This window comes from Amphiura filiformis, chromosome 4 (genome assembly GCF_039555335.1).
Source record: "Amphiura filiformis chromosome 4, Afil_fr2py, whole genome shotgun sequence".
Lineage (NCBI taxonomy): Eukaryota > Metazoa > Echinodermata > Ophiuroidea > Amphilepidida > Amphiuridae > Amphiura > Amphiura filiformis.
This window is the reverse complement of record NC_092631.1, coordinates 25736268-25760769: the sequence shown is the minus strand read 5'-3', so window position 1 is coordinate 25760769 and position 24502 is coordinate 25736268. Positions and strand designations below refer to the sequence as shown.

Sequence of the window (24502 nt, the reverse complement as noted above, 5' to 3'; positions counted from 1 at the left end):
ATCAGCTCCCCGAGTTTTGTACGGGTTACAACGAGACAAATTAGCAGTGAGTTCCTTGTCCAGGGGAATTTCAAGCTAACTCAATTTTTCCACGTGAGCGTACTAGGCACCGCCAGGGTTCGAACCCGCAACCTCTCGCACCACAGTCGAACGCCTTATCGATTGAGCTAACTTGACTGCAAATCCAAATGGGTAGAAAGGTGAAAAAACTCCTGAGCTACCTTTCTATTTGGCGTGAGATTGCAGGCGGGTATTTGCAGCGTAACTCGAAATTCTGTCTGTTTCCCCATCTCTTCTCCGAGAAAGTTAGCCTCTCTCACGAGGGCGTTTGCCTTGACCACATCCTCCCGTAACTTTGCTAGACTGTGTCGGAAAAGATCATCCCTGTATGACAAAAACACAAAATTGTAATTATTCATCACTGGTCTGCAAATTGCTGAAATAACCAGATTCCAAGACTTTCCCTCAAATTACTCAGTTCTATCAGAAGAACCAGAAGTCCATATCCTTCTGGTGCCTTGCTAAGCTGTATCAAAACAAAATAGGGACATATATGTTTGGAGTTATCATTGTAATTTATTGCTTTACAGTGACTAAATTTCAAAGTTCTGAAACCTGGACCTATTTTAGAAACATTTGAAGCAATACTCTGAATGTTTGTGAACCTATATTTTGTTTGTTTTTTAATAGACATATGGTTACCATATATTCTTCTTGCATATGTACGTACATACACCAAAGTGCAGTTGTACTGGGTTGCACAATTATACACAAACCCTGAGGTATGTGGATCTCACCATGGCAGGGTAACCACCATGTATCTATACCTACCGTAATAAACGCCCCATTTTTCCAAAAGGGGGGCGTTTATTGGAAGTGAATTGTCAGTGAAAAAAGCTTAAAAATCGTGTTCAATTTCCCGATGGTGCTCCTATTAAAAGGAGGATTTACACTATACATGATGATGGCGCCTACTTAAAAAATGATATTTTCGTGGGGAATACAACAAAATTACACCTGTAAGTGCATGGAATTAGTGAAATTCTACCATAATTAGGCAATGAAATGGATGGGAGTTGAGTCATAATAGGTTTTGTCCATTCAATTTAGCGATCGTGACTGACATGACTGGTGCAAGTTTTAAGCTTACCTACACGATATGTCATGGAAATGTTCGCATTTTTGTCAATTTTTCACAGAAAAATTGGAGGGGGCGTTTATTAGAGGCGGAGCGTTTATTACAAACAATACGGTATATAAATTCATTGGCAAGAACAAGATTATATATACAGTATGTAAAATGTAATCTTGTCAATCTTGTTGAGAAAACATCATTTGGCAACCTCCATTCCCCCCTGCACGCCAGGTAGTACTGGGTCAAATCGTACCAATAGCAAGAAAATGTTCTGGATTAATATGGCAGAATATAAGTTTTTGTTCTGACCATATATTGGGCTATTATATTTAAAATCCACACTGGAAGATGTGGAAGATTTAGCTTATGTTTTCCACAGGGGGAGTATGAGTTTTAATTAGAACAGACAAATTGGGTAATTTCCATTTGAAATACTCACTCCATTTGTGAAAGATATAGGTATAGGTAAGCCATAAAACAGAGGGAGTATGGGTTTCAAAATGATTAACCCTGACCAATTACATTCAAAACACACACTCCCCCTGTGGAAGATATTTCCAAAATATTCCAACGGGGTAGTGTGGATTTCAATTGGAATCGCCCATTATGTTAATATGTTCAGAACTGCATGATATCCAGATGCAAAATTTGAATTCATTCTTCTTCTTTTTGTTTAGATACATGTGTTACTGTACTCTGGCATTTGTCATTACACTTGGAATGTATTTAGCTTGATACAATTTGTATACCGTATTTCGTCAAATAGTTGCCCCCCTCAAATAAACGCCCCCACCACTTTTTTCAACCAAGATGTTTAAAAAATTCCGATATTTCCATGCTATCTTGTGTAATAAGCTTACCAAGTTGCTCACATGGTCGGTAATAGCAGCAATAAATGGCTAAAATCTGCATCAGAAACCCGGAAGTGAACCAAAAGTCAGTGTCAAAAGTTCATAGTTCGTCATTTTAGCGTGACTTTTAAGCTTACCTAATGATTTTAACGGGAATTGTCGTGCTAAAAATGACCTCTAATAAACGCCCCCCTTGGGAAAATGTAACGCCCCCGGGGGCGTTTATTTGACGAAATACGGTATTTGCATAGATTTATTTGGTGCTACAATATTTTTAGCACTTTTACTGCTGTTTTATTTGGCTTGCAATCTATACGAAAGTGCAAAATACAATGTACAATACAGTCTATACAATTACTACTTTATATACGCACAAAAGGCATAAACATCAAAACTGTAGATTCAACTCAAACACAACTTTACAATAAGAATTAAAAACAACAATCATCAGTATTGCGCTGATATTAAAAGCAGAATACAGGGAAAGGGTCTCATATCAGATAAGACTTACAAATGAGCAATAGCAATACATAAATACATATGGGAAATGTTTGCAGCAGCAATAGATCTTGACTGCTTTTTACAGCATGTATAATCTTTCTTTTTTTACATGCGCAGCAATAATCTTTTTTTTTAGGGGGTGGCAGCAAAACATATATTTTTTTGAAGAGTTTGGTATGAGGAATTGGATAAAGTTTACAAAATGCACTAATTATTCACACTTAACTAACATTAAAAGCATAACAAAATGAAGAGGTACTCAGAGATTTAAAAATATATTTTCCAATATTTTCCAAAGAATTAGCCTACATGGCTAAAATTTATCAAAATATAATTTAAACAGTATGGGGACCATGCAGCCGAAAGTGATCTATATAACGGTTTCGTAGCACAGATGTTTGGATTAAATATGACAAAATGCACTAATTATTCACACTTAACTAACATTAAAAGCATAACAAAATGAAGAGGTACTCAGAGATTTAAAAATATATTTTCCAATATTTTCCAAAGAATTAGCCTACATGGCTAAAATTTATCAAAATATAATTTAAAAATTTGTAAAATGTAAACATTGCACGACATTTCCAATTATGTATTATCTCTGAGTAGCTCTTTAATAAGAAAGGTAAAAGGAGTGTTGGCTCATGCAACAAATACACACCAAAACATGCCAGCGAAGTACCTTTCATCCGCCCATCTCTGGCCGGACTCTCCGCTCCCTTCACTACCGGGGCTCTGATCAGAGAAGTAGGCCGTGTCCGGTACTGAACCCCTCTGAGTACTACTAGGCACAAGCTGTTTGCGTAGGTTGTCCAATTCTTTCTCGTACATTTCTTGTTGCTTCTTGAGGGCACCCTCTTTGTCTTTTTGGTGTTGGTTTTCTAGGAGTTTCATAGCTGCTTGGATTGGGTCTGTAAAATTGTTTTAGAAATGTCAGGTTATAAGCACAAAATACAGCCATGTTTTTGTAAATTTACTCAGGGGTGTGAGAGGCCACAGACCAAGAACGAGGAAAATCACTAAAAACAGCGTAAAATCGGGTAAAAACGCCAAATATGGGCTGAAAATAAAAGAAAAACATGTAAATTTTGGCAACAAAAAAAGAGGAAATCCGCTGAAAAGAGGAACTCTCACATCCCTGTTTACTAGATTATTTTCAATCCTCCTTATTTTGATACAGGATTTATTAAGTGCCTTTAACGCGGCTGTGTACTCAAGACGTTGTTTCTTTCGCAAAATTGAGATTTTTTGATATTTGTTACTTTGTCAGGCATGAGACTGCACTTTCCTAAAAAAAACTGAAAAAACTGAAAATTCGCGTGAAATTGGGCAAAAAGTACCAAAAACAGGCTGAAATTAAATAAAGTTGCGGAAATTTTGACTGCTTTGTTATGTTTTTTATAAATACAAGGAAAGAAAATCCAGATTTATAAACTCCAACTGCGCTATTTTATGGATTTTATTTCACTATTTCATTCGTGTTTGCAATTTTAAAAGAGAGAAAATCTTTGTTGTATCAGCGAGGTACACGCGCAAGAACAACGCATCGCGCCATGTATCGCAAGCAATTTGTTAACGCACAGATACGCTACGACACGCTGACGCTTATCTGCATGCGTGGCGCATCCTTTGGAAACACTAATTTCAAGTGGTCAAATGGCTCCGTTTTAGCTGATAAAATGTGGGTTTTTTTCAAGTTCTCTCCCTCGATTTGAATATCAAGTTATGAATGGATTTCGCTCAAACTTCTCAACGGGCTGTGGATTTACCCGATGTTCACGTAATATAAGGTAGAAAAACGAAAACTGCCGCACTCTCCTGTGAGATTCGATGAAAGGGCAAAATGTGACCACTTTAAACTTCAACGGCCATTATTTCAATGTTCATTTTCTCGGTAAAATGACGATTTAGGTACACGATAACTCAATAAATACAGCATCTATAGGTAAGCAAATATGATCATCGTAAAAAGCATGATCGACTCAAGAAACGGTTTTCTCATTTTTTTATATTTTGGTCTATTTCCGATTTTAGGCATCATTTTGTGCAAATAGGCGTTTGTGAATTTTAAAAAGTTCATTTTGATGCCTTATATGGTCAATATCTCAAAAACTAAGGCCAATATCAAAAAAAAATAAAAAAAACGTTTTTGGAATGGAGCCTCAAGATTGAGCTAAAAACAAAATAAAATATTTTGGAAAGAGTGTTTTTTGTAATGATGTACCTAACAAATATTGCCAAAAACTCACTTTTTGTGATTTTCTTCATAATTGTTGTTTTTACCCCAAATCTGTATTTATATTAAGATTTATTGATGTCTTGCCTTTATAAAAATGTATACTTTTATATGTCTTATGCTGAATAATTACAAAGTTATTGCACTTTTACTACATGCATGTCTGAGAGTACACAGCCACCTTAACACAGTAGACAAGCTGCATAAACAAAATCCTTGCTCAGGGGTTTGAGAGCCCAAAGACAAAAAAGAAATTTGCAATAAACAAAGCTGAAAAACAATGTGACATAAAATTGGGCCAAAAACATGAAAGAAAATGCTTAAATTTTGGCAACAAAAAGAAAGGAAATCAGCTGAAAAGAGGAACTCTCCCACCCCTGCTTACTCTACAGTTTAATACCTTGACCACTACGCTTCCACTTCCTTATGTTTCCTATTTCTTGCTTACCCCTTTCCCCTTTACTACTCTCACACTCACCTTCAGTCTTATTAATTACCACACTTTTTCCCACCCCTCTTACTTCCGTCCTGTTAAATCATGTTTTTTTTTTTTTTTTTTCTTTCTTTTTTTTTTTGTGTGTGTTTATTTGGTTTCAACAAGTATATAATGTTAGTTTGTAAGCAAAAATTTTTTTTGGTCTGTACATGCAGAAACGTATAACTGAGCTGGTCCTTAACAGGACCCCATCCAGAACCTCAATAGTTGTTTATAGTTAGGGTTCCACAGGTGTGACATTTAGAGGGCTACACAGAGAGCCACAAAATGTTTGAGAGTTCTTGGTTCATTTGGAAGTGCTCCGAATCTTTGTGTACTTTCATTAAAAGGGTAACACAGAGGTCAAATTTTGTTTCTTAGTTTTGTTCTGCTTTTCCTCACAATAACATTTTTGGTTTTTCAAAGCTACTCCTATTTTTCTCCTCTTCCTTTCATTCCTTATTTCTTTCCAACTCTTCCCCAACTTTTTATTTTATTATCCCATTACTGCACATATTTGTGATGTGTCATGTCAAAAGGAGACACTTTTGGGCAGGATCGTAAATGGAGAAATAGCCAAAAATCTGCTCGGGGGAGATTTTTCACAATTTGGGTTTATTAAGTAATTTGTGATGTTATTAATGTTTAAAATATTGTCTGATAGTTTCAGACCGGAATATAACTGGCATCTTGTATTTTTTGAGACATTTTTCTAGGTAATTCCTACTCTCAACATTGTCGATAATATTTTTAAAGGCCGATATCTCAATTTCCAATTTTATAATATTATAACTTACAAACTCAATATCCTCGCTCAGGAATGTCCGATTTCATTGGGGAAAACGGCATTGTGGAGCAAAATATCTCTATATTTAAGATATTTAAAAGCCTCAAAATTGATAACCTGCCCAAAAGTGTCTCCTTTTGACATGACACGTCACATATTGTCTTAAACAAGTGAGGATAAATCACACTTTGGATTAAGCTTATATGTGTACATCCATATCAAAACAATGCACTTGTCGGCTGCTACGTGTGTCTCATTTCACATAGTAGTTAGGAATAAATGCCAGACTCATCTCAAGTGGAGGTCACTTCAAATCATCCCCATGTCACATGGTTTAGGAATATAGAGAACATTCCTAAACCATATGACTTGGGGATCATTTGAAGTGACCTCCACTTGAGATGAGTCTGGTAATTCATTCCTGGCTATTATGTGAAATGAGACACATGTAACAGCCGACAAGTGCATCCTTTTGATATGGATGTACACATATGTCTCTCTTACCATTGGTTAATTCCTTCATCATGACCTCATGTTGTGCATAATCAAAATCGTATCTTACATTTTGGGGTTCTGGCTCGGGGGTAGAGGCTTCACTTGATCCTGTAAAAAGCAAAAAATAAAAATAAAATGAAGCACTGAATTAATGATACATTTCATATGATCTTAGAGTTGTGGCGAAAGTTTAAGGGCCCTGGAACTCAACCATTGCCCCAAACTGGCTATTCCAGTTGAAATCCATCATACCCCACTATGGACGACATGCAGGGGCGGATTTAGAGGGGGGCGCGCTCCCCTCTATTTTTTGCAAAGCGGCGCCCGACTTAATGTATTTTTGCAGAGCGGCGTCTGACTTTGTGTGGGCGCCGAGCCGCCGCGGCAGCGACGGTGGCTCGGCGCCCCCTCTATTGAAAATTCCTGGATCTGCCCCTGACATGACCGTAATCTTCCACACAGGGAGTGTTACCTTCAAATGGATGTTACCTGAATGGGTGACTCCATTTGAAATCTACTTAAGATCTGTGTAAGATATTAATGTCATCTCTTCCATAAGGAGTGTATGGATTGATTTCAACTGGAAGAGCCCGATAGGAAATAGATTCAACTCTTCCTATACCTTTGTACAGGAGCCAAGCGTTGTTAATCTGTGATGAATCCACACTTCCAGTAGCGAATACGCGAACGCAAGGTTACGCGTACGCGTTATGTGTGAGCGCGTAAAATTCGTCATGCCTGGAACTTATGCGTAAACACTTTCTTAATAATGTTATTAAAGTAAGCTAAACATTACCGCTTTATTCTTTAGTTTTATTGCTAATGTCAACAGAGAAATCATCAATCTTCTTGTAAGGTTGAGCGGCAATGACAAACAGATATACCGAATGAAAGAATCATGTGATCTTTAGCTTGTTTTCGTTGTTGAAAGGGATTCAATCATGTTTCACCGTTATTCATCACCGATTAACAACTCGCGTCCAGCGCGTCTGCATGGTTTACTTCTCTCGGTGAAGTAAACCACTCAGACAACGCGGATGCATCGTTGTTAATCGGTGATGAACAACGGTGAAACATGATTGAATCCCTAAATTAACAGAAATATTACTGATCTCTCTCTAGTGGCACAATAGTATAGAATGATTGAGACCTCAACCTCAAGTGATAATAACATCTGTACAAATACTCCGAATTCATTGGCAAGAACAAAATTATATATCCATTATGAAAATGTAATCTTGTCAATCTTGTCCAGAAATATCATTTGGCAACTGTTGAAAAGCACATTTATCTTAGAGGTTGATTTTGATCCTAAATTATTTTGGTTCATTGAGATATATAATGTCTACACTCTTGAATAAAACTTTGATTTTCAACCTTTTTATCTTTAAGATCTATTTTGTTCTAATCGCTAACTGTGTGCACTGAATTTCATATAAAGTCAGTAGTGTGCCCAGGAAATGGATATGAGGCTGCAGGCCTATGGGCTTCCTCAAAAATGTTAAAAAAAACCCCATCTACATGCCCCTCTCCCGGATTAAATGTTTTCGAGTACACCCATGAAGAGCAGCTCCAAATGACAGGTTGCCTGTCATATAGTCCTACAGTTGAAATTTCAATTGAATGAACTGACGTTTTTTTGAGTAAACTGCTCGATGTACGCCAGCGTGTGAGACTGTGTGTGAGTAACGCAGAAGTGAATCAAACTATGCCAATGCACTTGGGACTGGTTAGTATTGTATCCAAGCTTTGAAATACGCGATATACGATCATGGTTTGATCGAGTACTGCTGTTGAAAGCTGTGTTTATGTAATTGGAATTCCTACTGTAGTCATTTACTCACCTGCCCCTGGTGGTCTAGGACAGTTGATCCTAAAGAAGTGATAGTTTCCTAGTAGAATTCTGTCTCCATGTCTCAAGGCAGTACGATTGTCTATTAATGAACCATTTACACACGTTCTGCAATGTACAAAGAATTGTGCATGATTAACTAACATCCGGTATAGGCAATTGGGTGTAAGGAAACCACAAAGTGTGCCTGTTATTCAAGGCAGTCCGGCGTGTATCCAGGTTATTTTGCCAGTCCCGCCAAACTCCATTTTAAAGGGTGTGCTTGTTTGGGATCTGCATGTAATGTATTGTGGCAATAATGCTTACTACACTTGTAATCGGCGGGCCTTATAGCATCACAGATTAATATCTATATATTTTATTTTAAGAATGGTCTTGTGACATCTTGCCAGAAGCATCTCAAATTAGTCCAATACATTGTTTATTTTCTTTAACAAGCAAAACAGAGACCAGACGGGTCAACTACGACACTTTTAATGTGGGTCTACTTTTCGGCGTAGTGATAAAAGCCTAACAATTCCCGCCGATTATGAGCTGATCAAACTTTTTTTGTAAGTGCTACATGTGAAAACCTTTGTAACAATCAAGCTTAAACTGAAAGATGCCAAATTATGATCGACTTCTGGTCTTTGTTGATAAATGCAAGATGTTCACCATTTTGGCCCCCATCATGGACATAAAACAAGGTTGCACTGCATACGGAATTTGAATTCACTGTATTTTTTTATCTTGCTGTATGCTGATGTATTGATGATGCCGGTGTGAGGTGCATCAACGATTCCCCTTGGGGATTTTGTCGGTGGGCCTCTCACTAGTGTTATTCTTAAGTTAAAATTTGCGCAAGACATTTATTATTATCCTATTATTATATTTACATTATTATTATATTTACATTGACCATGTTCAAGAGAACATACTATAACTTACTTGGCCCCAGGTATAGGTGATATATAGACATCCATTTCATTTTCTACATCTATTATACAGTGTTCAGGCATGATACCTAGACCACTGAGTTGGATGGTTTGTGGTTTAGCAGCATCTTTACCCCCTACTAGTGTATGTTCCTGGTGAGAAAAGAAAAGAAAAGAAAACTGTTATTCTCACAATATTTGTCACAAGAGTAGGATTCCCAACCTGGTTTGGAATGGGCTATTCTATTTACAGGGGTGTGAGAGGCCACAGATAAAAAAAAAAAAAAAGAGGAAAATTACTAAAAATCAGAGGAACGAGGAAATCAGCTAAAAAGACACACTCTCACACCCTTGATTTAAAATCCATTCAGGTGTTTTTTATATTTTTTGCTGAATTAAATTTGATGCTAAAAAAAAAGTGCACTGGGAAAGTGTAAGCTAGAAAGGTCAACAGGGGATGCTATGTAAGTGACTGGCCAAGGGCACTTCTTAGGTTGAATTAAATAATAATTACCAGACTATTTTGGTATACACATCATTTCCAATCATTCAATATTGCAATACAAAACCTACACTCTGTTTCACCTCAAGTTTTAGGGAGTGACATAGGTGCACATTTTGCTGATCATAGTATCAAATCACGTATGCTGACCTAATCCTGCAGAGAGTTTACACAAGCATACAAGGGCAGTTTGTTGAAATGCTTGGCCATTACATTCCAAACTCAAGGTGAAAAGAAGCATTAAAATATATAAAATTACTGTAAATAAATGTGAAAAGAAATGAAGAGATCAGATGCAAAAAAACCCCATTTTTGAAATGAGGCAAATATAACTCGTCAAATATAAAGAACACAATAAGAAAATATATGCAGTTTTTGATCAAAGTTTCACAAATATATGATGGATCTTTTAAAGTTGGGTGTCAATTTAAAGCTAGCATTACAGGGCAGATGTTGGTGGCCTTAACACAAAAAGTATGAAATGAAGTTGATCAGCTTTTGCATTCCAATAATCATAAAAAACCCTTTTTTCTAAATCTTACCTTTAGGTAATACACAAGTAGTTCATTTAATGAAGGATCAGCATTTAGGTTAACAAGGAAGCACTTATTCCTTTCTACTCGGATTCCTGATGTCTGTACAGAAATACCCATTGTTTCTAAGGCTTGTGTTCTCTCCTGATAAAATAAACACACACAAATCAATATTAGGGCCTAGGTATTGAACCCTGCGGAACACAGACAAAGTTTAAGAAGGAATCATTGATTCCTGATGTCTGTACAGAAATACCCATAGTTTCTAAGGCTTGTGTTCTCTCCTGATCAAATAAAGACACACAAATCAATATTAGGGCCTAAGTATTGAACCCTGCGGAACACACACTAACTATAAAAAGGAATCATTGATTCCCGATGTCTGTAAAATATCAACTGTAGAGTTATCAGCACTAACCATTATTATAAGCAAGGTTGTCCCTAGATTGAATTTAGTTCTGGCTTATTATATTCATGTTATTTGTCTAAAATACTTGTATATATAGACCATTTTCCAGCTGTTTTGAAGTACAAAAATTTCTCGGCCTGAGTGCTGGTTACTACTGACCTGCACCGACCACTGTAGGTGGCAACACTGATTATAAGTCATAATTTCATGTCAATGATTTTATTCAGACTTGATATATTATGAGTATATTTTAAGTTCAGAGTAAAATCCTACATACCTTGTGTATCCTTTCTGTTTTGGCTAGCTTCTCTTCCCATGTACATGTCATTTCCTTCATTAATTTCTCTGATTCGTGAAGTCTCTCCTTTAATTTGTCTGCTTTCATACTCTACAAAGATTATGTCAGATATAATAACAACCACAGATTAAAAAATCATATACCGTAAAAACCCGATAGATAGCATTATGTGCTTACTATCAAGCATGCAAACATGAAGTGCCCCATCCACAAAAGGGTAATGGGTTTTGAGCAAATCATCAATACACAGTTGTATATGAACAAGTAAACCTGCAAATTTGTGTCTCAACCCCATTAGCTCAATTGGTAAAGCGCTTAACTATCAAGTTTTTACGGTATTGGAACAACATGTGCCTGCTAAGTATGCTTGAATTAGGCTGATGCCAGTAGAGGATTTGAACTGGTGACCTTGCAGTAATCTGAGTGTACACAGAGGGCTCAACTTGTCAGCATTTATGCACTGTTCGCTAGCTTCTTTCCTGGTATACACACACTCCTTTCAGTTCGCTAACGCAAATCACACTAATCATCGACCCCCATGAACTAAGGTCTAAATGAGTCTACAAGTGTTACGACATGATTCTAATATTCATAAACTCATAAATATTCATAAACTTATTAATATTCATGATGTGGAGGAACCACTGGGAGAGTCTCTGGAACAGTGCGTCCCATGCATTGATACTTTTAAATCGACGAGTGCACCACGTCAAACACGCATATGTGAGCATATTTCAGATAGTTCTTGAAATTCCTTAAAATGGAATAACCCATAATTGACTGTATTCTACTTGGGTAATTGCAGTTCTAATATTATTTTTGGGAGATTTGTTTTTATCCTTTTTACCTCTGCTTCTTTTAGTTGTTTCCTTAGTGTGTCAACTTCCTCCCTGAGTTCACGGATAATCTAGAAAATAAAGTAAAAAGATACATAAATTAAATAAGCATTGCATAATATATCACATTATGAAAGCCTGGTCATTTTACAAATTGGGTCTAGGTTGAAGGCGTGAAACAGGATCTAAAAAGGGTTTATTTTGCATTATGATCATATTTCCATCCCACTAATAATAATATCAGAGGATAAAATCCACTCCAACAGGTTATACCTAAAGTTATGTAATTTTTAAACTAGATGGACCGCGGTTTTCGGATGTCGCGGTTTTCGACGCACAGCGTCGACCGTGATGCCTCCACCAAAGGGAGTGATGTGGAATTCACAAGTTGATACAAAGCTTTAAAAGCCTAAAGGAGAAGACTGAATTTGACCTTAGATGACACCTGGATGACCCCAAAACAACCTTTCAATGACTCCTGGGTGACTCCTGGGTGACCCCAAAATGACCTTCCAAAAATTTGGCTCTAAATGTTGACTGTACCTACCAAGTTTCATGGCCATATGACTATTTTTGCTAATTTGACCTCAGATGACCCCTGGTGACCCCAAAATGACCTTCCAAAAATTTGGCTCTAAATGTTAACTGTACCCACCAAGTTTCATGCCCATACGATAGTTTTTACTAATTTGACCTCAGATGACCCCTGGTGACCCCAAAATGACCTTCCAAAAATTGGTTCTAAATGTTGACTGCACCCACCAAGTTTCATACCCATACAACAGTTTTTACTAATTTGACCTTAGATGACCCCTGGATGACCTCAGATGACCCCAAAATGACCTTCCAAAAATTTGGCTCTGAATATTGACTGTACCCACCAAATTTCATGCCCATACAACAGATTTTACTCATTTGACCTCAGATGACCCCTGGGTGACCCTGGATGACCCCAAAATGACCTTCAAAAAATTAGGCTCTGAATGTTGACTGTACCCACCAAGTTTCATGCCCATACGACAGTTTTTACTAATTTGACCTCAGATGACCCCAGATGACCCCAAAATGACCTTCCAAAAATTTGGCTCTAAATGTTGACTGTACCTACCAAGTTTCATGGCCATATGACTATTTTTGCTAATTTGACCTCAGATGACCTCTGCATGACCTCAGGAGACCTTCACCCACTAACCAATATAAACTTGTTCTGTCTGGGGTCAAGATGCACCCACCCACTAAGTTTGAGGAACGTGCGACCCCCAGTCTCCGAGAAAAGAGGTAAATAAGGAAAATGGGCCCTCTGACCTCAAATGACCTTTTACCTCAGTATATGACCTTGAACCTCACCCAAAAAAAAGTAGCCAGAGTTTTTGACCATGACCCACCTATCCTGAAAATCTGAAGTCAATCCGCCCATCCATGCCCGAGATATCGCATCCGGACGGAAGGACGGAAAGACGGAAGCACGGAAGGACGGACATTGCAAAAACAGTATGCCTCGCGGTGGAGGCATAAAAATAACTGGAATTGAACAGCAGTCCAGTCTGGACCTCTTTTATACAGATCTCTGTTATCTGACTAAATGAATAAACTGTTTTCAATAGCACCACACCTTATTTTCATGCATTGAAGCATATGATTCAATGTAAAGACCTATCATTGTTGTGTTCAGCACTGGGTTATACTCAAAGACCTTTTTTGCAGGTTAATATGAAGTAATCTTTTGCTGACTATCCAATTTAGAATGATACACAATTCACTTATCCGGTCATACTTGATCTCATTTTCGTATTCCTGCTGACATAGACATTACATTTCAAAAGCAAACTACAAGCATACTGAAATCAAGGACTGGATGTTGCAAAATCATCTAAAAACTAAATGATCCAAAAACAGAATTTTTCATACTATTTAAAAAATATGCCTCCTCATGAAATGGTCATTGGTTCTGCACAAATTCTTCCTTCAGATAACATTGGTAAACTTGGAGTCATTTTTGATTCAACAATGTCATTATCTAGTCATGTATCAAATTATCTTCTTCTATATCTGTATACAGTTCGATTCAGATTCTGTATCACACGGTGAAATTGAAATGTACTGCAATGATATATATATCGCGACATCGCTGCTGTGATGTGGAGTCTGTATCTCCTTTTATGGTCATCCGACCTTGATTTTCCAGCAGCCAATCACAAGCGTGCACTGGCACGACATCGCAGCACGATGCGAAGAAAGTTGATTCTCATAGCCGACAAAATTTGTACAGAACGATGGGAATTTTCACCGCCGAGCTCGTAAAAGCCTGACTCGGATTTCATCGCGGCCACGATGTGGAGTCTGAATCAGGCTTAATAAGGACTTGAGACTTACTCTTGCATTAGGATCTTCATTGATGACGGCATGGTTGACAATTCTCTTAGCTCTGTCTGCATATCTTAATGTTGACAAGGTTTCTTCATAATTATCCGCCGCTGGACTTATGGTGGCCACCATCACTGTTTTACTATTACCACCTAGACACTCCTGAAATAAAGAACAAAATCAACATTGTTGGAAAACTGTGGCCTGCTCTGATGAAATGTGAAAGAATATCAGCACAGATGCAATTGAGCTGGAATTCTTCAAAATCATGATGCTGAAAAATCAAGATGGCTTCAAATGGCCAATTATTAGTAGTATTCTTAACCAGCAAAAATCTGATTTTTAGTCAGAATTACAAAAATTAAAAATCGTATTTTAGTCAGAATTACAATAAAAATCGGATTAAAAATTAAAGATTGGATATTTAGTCAGAATTACAAAATTCCGAATAAAATCGGAAAATTGGTATCTCTGGATTTTGAAAGAATTGATCAAAATTATCACTAGGTGACCTTACTAAATCGACCTTATCACAAACTTTGATCAGGTGTTATTGTGACTTCAGTTGTAAGTATTTTGCAAAAGTTCAAAAGTATAGCCACTTCAAGTGGCTCTACCACCCCAAGTGGCTATACAACCCCATGCACAGGTCATGACAAGGACCCTAAAATTTACCCCTAACAGAATTCCATTACTGAGCAACATAACTTGTTCTGCCTGCATTTAGCAAAAAAACATGTTACTTTGATTGGTAAGGGGTGGTGCAATAATTATGTGTACCCCCAGGGTGGTGAATTATAGGGGGGGCAAAGAATTTTGGCAGGCCAGAAGGGGGGCAAGCATTTTTGGCAGGTCAAAGGGGGGTCAAGCGATTTTTGGCAGGTCGAAAGGGGTAGCAAGCAATTTTTGGCACAGATATTTTGGGCACCGTTTCTATATTACGCCCTAAAAAGGCGAGGAAAACATTAGGACACATTCAAATATGCAAAATTTCCTGCTCGCTGCGCTCGCATTATATGATAAGACAATTTAATGTTTTAAATACGGGTTCCCAAAAATCTTGCATGTGTAAGGGGGGAGGGCAAATTTTTTGGCACTCCAAAATCGGGGGGGGGCAAAAGTTTTTTGGCACGTCGAAAGGGGGGGAAAGGTTTTTGGCACGGCCAAAGGGGGACAAGCGATTTTTGGCAGACCATTTTGAGAATTCACCCCCCCCAGGGGTACACATAATTATTGCACCACCCCTAAGAACTATGAACTGAAAAGGAGTTCTCACAAATTCAATGCAATTAATATTAGCACAGTGTAAGCCACCAACCTCTCTCTTACCTTAAGGAGCCATGTGAGAACGGAATCTCTGTAAGGCACAAAGTTAGTCTTTTTCCTCTTCCCTGATGCCTGGTCAGCCAGGGCTGAGATAACAAGACCTAGTGTTGTTAAAGATCTGAAGAAAAAGAAGAAACAAACAAAACGAGGGTTAAATTAAAAAGTAACTCTTATTCCTTTTTGATGATGCCTGATATTACAAGACCTGAAGACCTAGAGTTGTAAAGAGATGAAGAAAATATGAGAAACAAACAAAATAGAGTTTATTTATTATAAAGTAACTCTTGTCCTTTTCCCTTTCCCCAATAAAAATATAAATCATGAGTATACCAAATTTTAATCAAATTAAATCATGCACTTTTCAAGGAAATTACCTAGGACTTAGAATTGATCAGTCCTGTTGTTGCTATGCACCCCAATTGGTTCAAATAGCGTGAACAGGTATTGCGTCGACTCGCATGCGTGGAACTGTGTTATATCGTGTTCTATTACACAGCTTAGAGCCAATAAGATTGCAGGAACTTTCTCAAGTGTTTAAGAATTAAAAATAAAAATCACTTCCTCAATGCTTAAAACTAGTAACATATTGGTGGGCTGCTGCAGTAAAATAATAAATATTAGAGCAGTATCTATTCAAGATCATTGCTGCATGTCATTAGTAACTATGTATTCCTCAGTCACAAATCTGACAAAGGCTTCATATTACTTGTATAGCCTACATTTCTGTATGAACAGTGAACAATTAGCATGTGTAGAGCTATGTCCAACCAAGACACTTTTGTGCTAATAAATTTTTTTTTTCAAAGATTACATTTTAATGTAACTCGTTCTCGTTTCAACAACAGAAAAAGTATAAATTCTGCTAAGCAGTGAAGAAAGTTACATATTGTCTATTCTGTGAAAAGATGGGCTGCATTATTGGCCGATATCGGAGGGATAGGCGAACTCCAGAATATAGGACTTGCATGAACGGCTTAAGCGATGCATTTGGAGATAAGGTAACCTTAAGCATCAGAAAAGGTGATATAACCAGCCTGGACAAAACAGACTCAATTGTGAACTATGTTTATGAAGCCAACATTTATGGTATGATAGGTATATTTGATAGAGCTGGAGATGCAGTAAAACAACAATATGACACAAGACGTCTCAGAGAAAATCAACTAGGTGTCCGATCTGAAGTTGTCATGACAACAGCTGGGAACCTGACGTACAAAGCCATTTTCCATGTTGAGGTTTTTCAAAATTCTGCTAAATTTGAAAATGCTATATTCCAGACGCTACGTCTTGCTGATAGAGAAGGAATGAGATCCATTGCATTCCCAGCACTGGCAGATAAAAACCACATTGATAGCTACCTGAAGGTATTCTACGAATTTGAAAAGTGACAACGTCCATGCTGCCTTCACATGATAGACATAATGACTACCAATGACAGGGATCATGAATACCATGACAACGAAATGGGTAAAAGAGGGGAACATTTGAGTCCTTATTTATCACTGAATGAGATCTATAACTGACATTTTTCGAGAAACTGGAGTTATCCACTCAGGAAGGTCAATGGATATTATATCTACCTATGAAAACTTTACAACACTTCTATGCTAACTTGCAAAACACTAATAAATGCCCAAATTAGGATGAGTTACCATGTACAAGTCTATGCAGGCTGAGCAGAGTTTTAATCAATTACTGTATCTCAAAAAGGAACAATATGTCAGTTATGCCATTTTGTCATGGTTGTGCAGTATTTGCCTACCCAGCACTGGGAGATAAAAAAAAACACATTGATTGCTATCTGAAGGTGTTCTATGAATTTGAAAAGCGACAAAGTCCTCTTTGTCTTCACATGATAGACATAATTACTACCAATGACAGGGATCATGAATACCATGACAACAAAATAGGTAAAAGAGGGGAATATTTGAGCTGGTGAGAGAATAATTACTTGGAAGACTTGCTTCACTCTGGTCCACTTATGTCCAAATAAACATAGGCGGGTTAAAAGTAGTGGAACTTGATCAACTACAGAGAACACTGATGCATAAACACATTTAACTTTGTGGGCCTGTGGTACTGGGAATAATCAGTTCATTCATAATGCATTAAAAAAATCTTTCTGCGCTTGTGGTTCTGGGAATGTTTCATTTGTTTTACAATATAGGAAGAAATAAATTACATGAAGTGTATAATTTATATAGCATTCAATTCTACCTTATAATATTTATTTGAATATTATAAGGGGTAAAATTAAATGCTATATAAATTGTATAATTGATGTTATTTATTTCTTCCTATATTGTAAAACAAGTGAACCATTTTTATTAAAAAATCATTACTTAAAAATCACTTCCTCAAAGATTACGATTGGTAAATTTGGTATGGGTCAATAAATACTAGACTGCTAGATCAATGCTACATGAGTGTAGTATCGCCCATCCCTACTGACACTTGGTATCGTGCATGACTTAAAGATTACGATTGGTAAATTTGGTATGGGTCAATAAATACTAGACTGCTAGATCAATGCTACATGAGTGTAGTATCGCCCATCCCTACTGACACTTGGTATCGTGCATGACTTAACACACAGCACTACTACAAATATGGCGGACACCACAGAGACAGAAACCTACGTGTATAAATCTATGTTCTGTGTGATAAAGTCTTCATAATGAGCAGCAATTTCTCCTCAGTCACACGACTGGCATTAAGGTTTCATTTTATTTTGTAAACAGGATTTCTGTGAACAGTTGGCATGTGCAGTGCTATGTTCAACTAATCGGACATTTAACAGACTTGTGATTGTGTTGGATAAATTGTATTTTTAAAGATTTAATTTCGATATAACTCACTTTAAAAACAGAAAAACTTCTGCTTAGCAGTGATGAAGAAGGTTACAAATTATCTTTACCCTGTGCAAAGATGGACACTGGTGTTTTTACTGATTTTGCCGTGAGGCCATTTGGAATAAAAGTATCCTTAAGCCTCACAAAAGGAAATATAGCCAGCCTGCAGAGAACAGATGCAATTGTTAACTTTGTGTATGAAAATGACATTTATGGCAGAATGGACATAATGGACATGGCTGGAGATGCAGTGAAACAACAATATGACACAAGACGTTCTCAAGAATCTGGAGTAGTCATGACAATAGCTGGGAACCTGCCGTACAAAGCCATTTTCCATGTTGAGATTTTCCCAAATTCTGCTAAATTTGAAAACGCTGTATTTCAGGCACTACGTTTTGCTGATAGAGAAGGAATGAGATCCATTGCCTTCCCAGCACTGGCAGATAAAAACCACATTGATAGCTACCTGAATGCATGTTATGGACTTGAAAAGCATAGTCCATATTGTCTTCACATGATAGATATAATCATTACAAATGACATGGATCGTGACTATCATGACATCGAAATGCGTAAGAGAGGGGGATATTTGAGTCATCCTGTATGTTTCCACAGAGCACCATTTGCGGAATCATAGTATACCATAGTATGGATGGTTAATCTGTTCTCTGGCATGATTCACCTCCTGATGTATATCATGCCATAGCAAACAAAGCAAATAATGTTCGCTGTGGAAACAAGCTGGATAACAACTTTCCATGTACCGGCATAACCTTGCTATGCTTTGCGCCTCACAGGAAATGCTTTTCATACTTCCGGGTCTTCAGTAAAAAGGTGTGCATTATAAAAAAACCACCATTTTTGCTCTGGGTGGAAACATGTTGATTGAGAAACCAGTTTTTATTACTCTAAATTCTGGATATACTGTTGACTGCAGTTATATGATACTGAAAAGTTGGCAGAATTATACCTCTAGTTGTTAAATGGAGCACTCTCAGTTTTACTTTTTGATTACATTTTGGACATACATCATTTATGTACAATTTGCCATAATAAGACACTGAGATCCATCCAACCAATGGATTATTATTTTCATCAAAGCGAGTCAGCTAGGAAGAGATTTTGAAGATACTAATGGACATGGACATCTAAATCATCTAAAAACTGTAAATGTTGTCATTTTGGGGCTCTCATTCTGCGTCTCTGATTACAATGATCAAACTGCCTGAAAGAATTGACATTTTGTGATTATGCCTAAAAAAAGATTTGTATTGACCTTTTTGACAAACCTAAAATCTGAAAACATATGGTCGCTTTTTTTTTCACATTTGAATTTTCATTTATTTGGTATTAAATTTGCAATATATTTTCTACCTGTTTGTAATGTACCACATAACTATTTGTATTTTGTGGTGAACTTGCATTTTCTAATATTGTATGTAGCCAAAATAGTTTCTTTAATGGGAAAAAGAAATCACTCGCCGACCGACCCTGACTTTGTAGCTTTAAGGGCAATACAAACTTTCCTTTTTTAGGCATTATTGAAAATTGAAAAAATAATATCATGTTCTCAACAACTACTAAATTCATGATGGTAAACTGTTACAAATCAACAAATGCTAAATGCAGTCTGTAATCAAGTCATTGCCACATGTACATTCATTGTTGCTGGTTATGGTTCTGTGTCAGGTCATACTTTGCACTGATTATACTCTTCCAGGATCTTGATTTAAATATAAATACATAAAACAGTTAGTTGTAGTTGGTGGGCTGTTATGGGTCAACAAACACTAAATGCAGTCTATAATCAAAGCCATTACCATGGCATACTGTAAAAGTGGAAATGTGTGTGCTACATTTTATTTTTGTGCTTATCTTTCAAGCTACTAAATAACAACACGCAAATACATTCCTTTTGTGCATAGGTGTATGTACAGGAAACTTAAAAACCACAAATTTAAAAACAACGGAAACAGTTCGTATTTGGCAAAGTGTGACTAGTCACACAAAAATTCTAGAACATTCATTGCTGGTTTGTGTTCCACCTTAATGCACCGATTACAGTATTCCCCAATCTTGATTGAAATATATACATATGTATATATCTTGGACCACATCTAGAACTAAAACAATTTTAGTCATTTGTGGGTGTTTGGAAGGCAAAGACGTCAACCAACATTTAATGATGTCTACATGTTAAGCTTAGTGGTGTGGACAGTTAACACTGAATGTATCATTGATGTCAGCTACAGGACTGGTAAATGGACATTTCAACAGGACTGGTAAATGGACTATTCAACAGTTGTTAAGTACTTGGAGAATGTACATTTTCATGTAGTCATAACCTAACAGGGTGTTTCCACAGAAGAAATAGCAAATACAAATATTCTGCTATCAACACCCCTTGTACTGCTATCTGCTGTTTCTACAGCAAGCACTTACTGGAAAACACAGTGATGCTGTCAAACATTTCCCACGTTCCAGGTATGATGACCTCTGACCGCATGGACCAAATAACTTGAATCCATGGTGTACACGCTAGGTTGAAGTGATTGGACAACATTTAAGACAGCCATACATTCAATATCCAACATGGGGAATGGGATGAGCATAGCCAAATCGACCCCTGGTATAGATCGCTATTTGGATGACTTTGATCGCAGGAATATCACAATGACCCTTGTCAACGCGGACATCTTTAAGCCGACAAACACCGATTCAATCGTGAACTTTGTGTATCCAGATGACATTTATGGCACCACAGGTGTATTTGATAAGGCTGGAGATGCAGTGAGAGATGAGTATGATTACCTAAAAAGCCTAAAAGAGGTACACCCCCTTGTTATCAAGACAACAGCTGGGAACCTGCCATTCAAAGCCATCTACCATGTTCGTGTGTTCCCAACTAACTTTGCAGATGCTGTACATCAGGCACTATGCTTTGCAAAGCTAGATGGCATGAGATCCATTGCTTTCCCAACACTGGCAGATAAAAACCTCATTAATATGTATCTAAAAATGTGTTATCGGTTCAATAGCAGAGTACATCCAGGTCGGCTTCACCAAATAGATATAGTCGCTAGCAATGACGAGGCTTATGAATATCATAGAACATTAAATTATTTTCAAAATAAAGATAACAAAAAATGAAATGTTGGAAATATAAGATCATGATGCATTGTGGGAAATGAGCTGTACCAAAGTTGCTGCCTCCAAATTTGGGATTACGTTTTTAAACTTTGCAGACAAAATTTTCTTCTTTTTGTAGGAAGTGACTACATGTACTTTCATCTTCATAAAATCGGGAATGATATATATTTGAAGAAAAAACAAGAACAATAGAATTTTGCAAGAAAAATTTGAAGCCAATTTTTTGTGCAGGTATAAATGAATAAAAGTATGGCAGACCAATAACATAAGTGAGTATCCACATTGCGTATTGTAATGCTTGCAATTAGCTTGGTTGTGTTGAAATGATACTATGTTATGTAAAAAGTTCACTTTAATGTACGGCATTATCTGGTGTACCTTCTAAGTTGTAGATTTAAGTTTTGTACATTTTTAGTTGCAGATTTTAGTTTTGAGAAGCGCCTTGTTCAATAAGTTTAATTTTAATTTCGCGAATTTCGCGAGCTGTGACCTCCAATTCGCGAAATTAAATTGTCGCGAAATTACATTGTGAAAATACACTTGTAACTGGTGCCGAATTTGGCAACCCTAACTTAACCAATTAAATCTTGAATATTACTATTTTAACCATAATATCGTAATGTTATGGCATAAATTATTATTTGTTAGTCATTTACCTTGTAACATCATTAACATAACTTTGTTTATCATGACAATGAAGGATCATATAAATTCCAAAAAACTTTTAATTTTCACGAAAATTAGCTGGATGATTGATTTGCTTGTGTGATACATTCAGTGCTTTGAAAATAGTGACTCTGACGTTTTTGGCACAAGTTTCCTTTCCCTCGCATCATTTGTGTCAAAATAACTTCTGAATGTTTTTAAATATTTTTTTCACACCTTGAAAAATATTATTGTTTAGTGTTGTAGGATGAAAAAATTTAAGTTTTAAAACAAAACTATGTACAAAGGCATGATAGGATACATGTATATCCAAAATGGCAGCCTTCATTGTAAAACGTGTTGGTCAAAGTTCGCAAATAAAAATAATTTTCTTCATAGTTTGCATTTAAGTTCCGAGAATAAAACAGACATATTTCGTTTCTAAATTAATTGCAACATTCTGTTGGGAAAGGTAAGATGAAAATTCTACCCGAAAACAAGAGAAAATTGAGGTTATGAATTCGGAAATTTTGACAGGGAAAACAGTGCATTTTAAGCTTTTAATTTTTTTTTTTTTGATTCGCGGCAATTTAATTTCGCGAAAATGTGGTTTATTGGCGACGAAATAAAGTTGCCGCAAAATTAAAGTTGCCGCAAAATTAAAGTGTTTTACAGTACCTACTATAAGAATGTTACGTTATGCTATGACCATCCTATCTATATCCAAGAAGATTATAATTACTCAATTGTCTGGGTTAGAAACTCAGTGTGGGGAGTTCACAAACACATTTCTGACTAGATTTGAAATGGTCTGCCAAAAATCACTTGCCCTACCCCTTTGGCCGTGCCAAAATCTTTGCCCCCCCCCCTTTTGACGTGCCAAAAAACCTTTGTCCCCCCCCCCCTCCCTTTTGCAAGAATCCAAATGGATTTTCTTAAAACCATGTATCAAAATTGTACATTTGACACGGTTATAGATTATGTTTGCACCACAAAATATACCACAAGTTATTCACTACCATTTATTTCATAAGGTAGATAAAATGGGACATTTATGCTAAACATAGAACTGATGTCATAGGAGGAAGTAGAAAAGTAAGATTGAAATTCTTTGGCATGTATATGGTATATATAAATAATAGAAAGTTCACAGTGTTTGGATTTCTTTCTATAGGTTAATAAATGGAATTGGTTCAATGAAACAAGTGCATATAGCGTGTATCTATACTAGGCCTATTATTTTTACATGTCCGGGTCAGTTTAATATGATCTGAGACAGAAAACACTTTTGTCCCTTAAAAAATAATTTATCAACCTCCAGATGATTATGTGCATTAATTGCCCATTTAAAAATATAACAAAAACAAACACAAAATATACTGTTTGTTTCTTGTTTTGTTCTTTTACTTTTTTCTTATTTGATTTTTATTGTGACTGTGTACCATTTATTTCTTTGATAAAGGACCCTATCTTTCCCTCCATGATCATCTACACATTTTCAAGGTGGCTGGAATGGATACTACACCCCTACCTTAAAGGCCCATTCAGTGATCCCAGCGCAAGTGTAAACAAATTAAAATTGTTTATAAATTGCTGAAAAGCGAAGGATAAGTCATTCAAATTGTCATTTAAAATGAAAAATTTGGCAAAAAACAAAGAAAACAGCAGTACTGACAAAATTGAAGCCCCATTCAAATACATGTAGCTAATTTATATACTATCAGTATATAAATTGCCGATTCATGTAACATGCCTTATTTTGTCTTCCTCCCCCCCCCTTCCAATCTCGATCACCCATTCGCTTCTCCTCTTTTCACCCCTCGACCTTCCTTCACTCCCTCACTTGCACCATATTCGTGATATGAAGAAACCCATTAGACTTTATTGAATAGGCCTATAACCATGATAACAACATATACTGCGAAAAGTGACACAAATATAGACCTATATACCTGGCAGCCATGCCACGTTGTTATCATGGGTAATCGATCAGCAACTCTATTGAATTTATTTAAATGAGGCACCTAAATTAAGGTGGGTAGTAAATAATTGTACATCAACGGTCAAGTGTGCTTTTGTGTGCTGGTGAAGACTCAGTCACACCTGTGGGCTGTACGAGAATAAAAGGTACCTCTTGCTCAAGAGGACACTTCACCTGACATTCTTAATTTGATCACTTATTAACAGTAGCCTGCCTGGTAAAGCATTAATACATTGTCAGGTCAGTTACCGATTTAATGGCAGAACCCTTTTGTCCTGAACAAAAGGTACCTCTCGATGAATAACTTGTCGGCAAATCAAATTGGCACGAAGGAACAATGCGTTACGTAATCTA

General features: G+C 36.8%; 1 protein-coding gene across 2 annotated transcripts in view; it reads right to left on the bottom strand.

Annotated features, from left to right (window-relative positions):
• The window catches only part of LOC140150728 (kinesin-like protein KIF13A), a 302797-nt gene that overhangs the window by 39833 nt on the left and 238462 nt on the right, over positions 1 to 24502 (bottom strand). Inside the window, exons 10-19 of one of the 2 annotated variants that reach the window (XM_072172826.1) lie at positions 15521 to 15635; positions 14201 to 14353; positions 11839 to 11898; positions 10971 to 11081; positions 10294 to 10428; positions 9263 to 9402; positions 8328 to 8443; positions 6493 to 6591; positions 3173 to 3401; positions 222 to 384 (exon numbers count right to left, since the gene is read on the bottom strand). In XM_072172826.1, the coding sequence (XP_072028927.1) occupies positions 222 to 384; positions 3173 to 3401; positions 6493 to 6591; positions 8328 to 8443; positions 9263 to 9402; positions 10294 to 10428; positions 10971 to 11081; positions 11839 to 11898; positions 14201 to 14353; positions 15521 to 15635 (1321 nt within the window). Of the gene's footprint in view, positions 1 to 221; positions 385 to 3151; positions 3402 to 6492; positions 6592 to 8327; positions 8444 to 9262; positions 9403 to 10293; positions 10429 to 10970; positions 11082 to 11838; positions 11899 to 14200; positions 14354 to 15520; positions 15636 to 24502 lie in introns of both variants that reach the window. The other variant, XM_072172827.1, reaches the window with a different exon arrangement.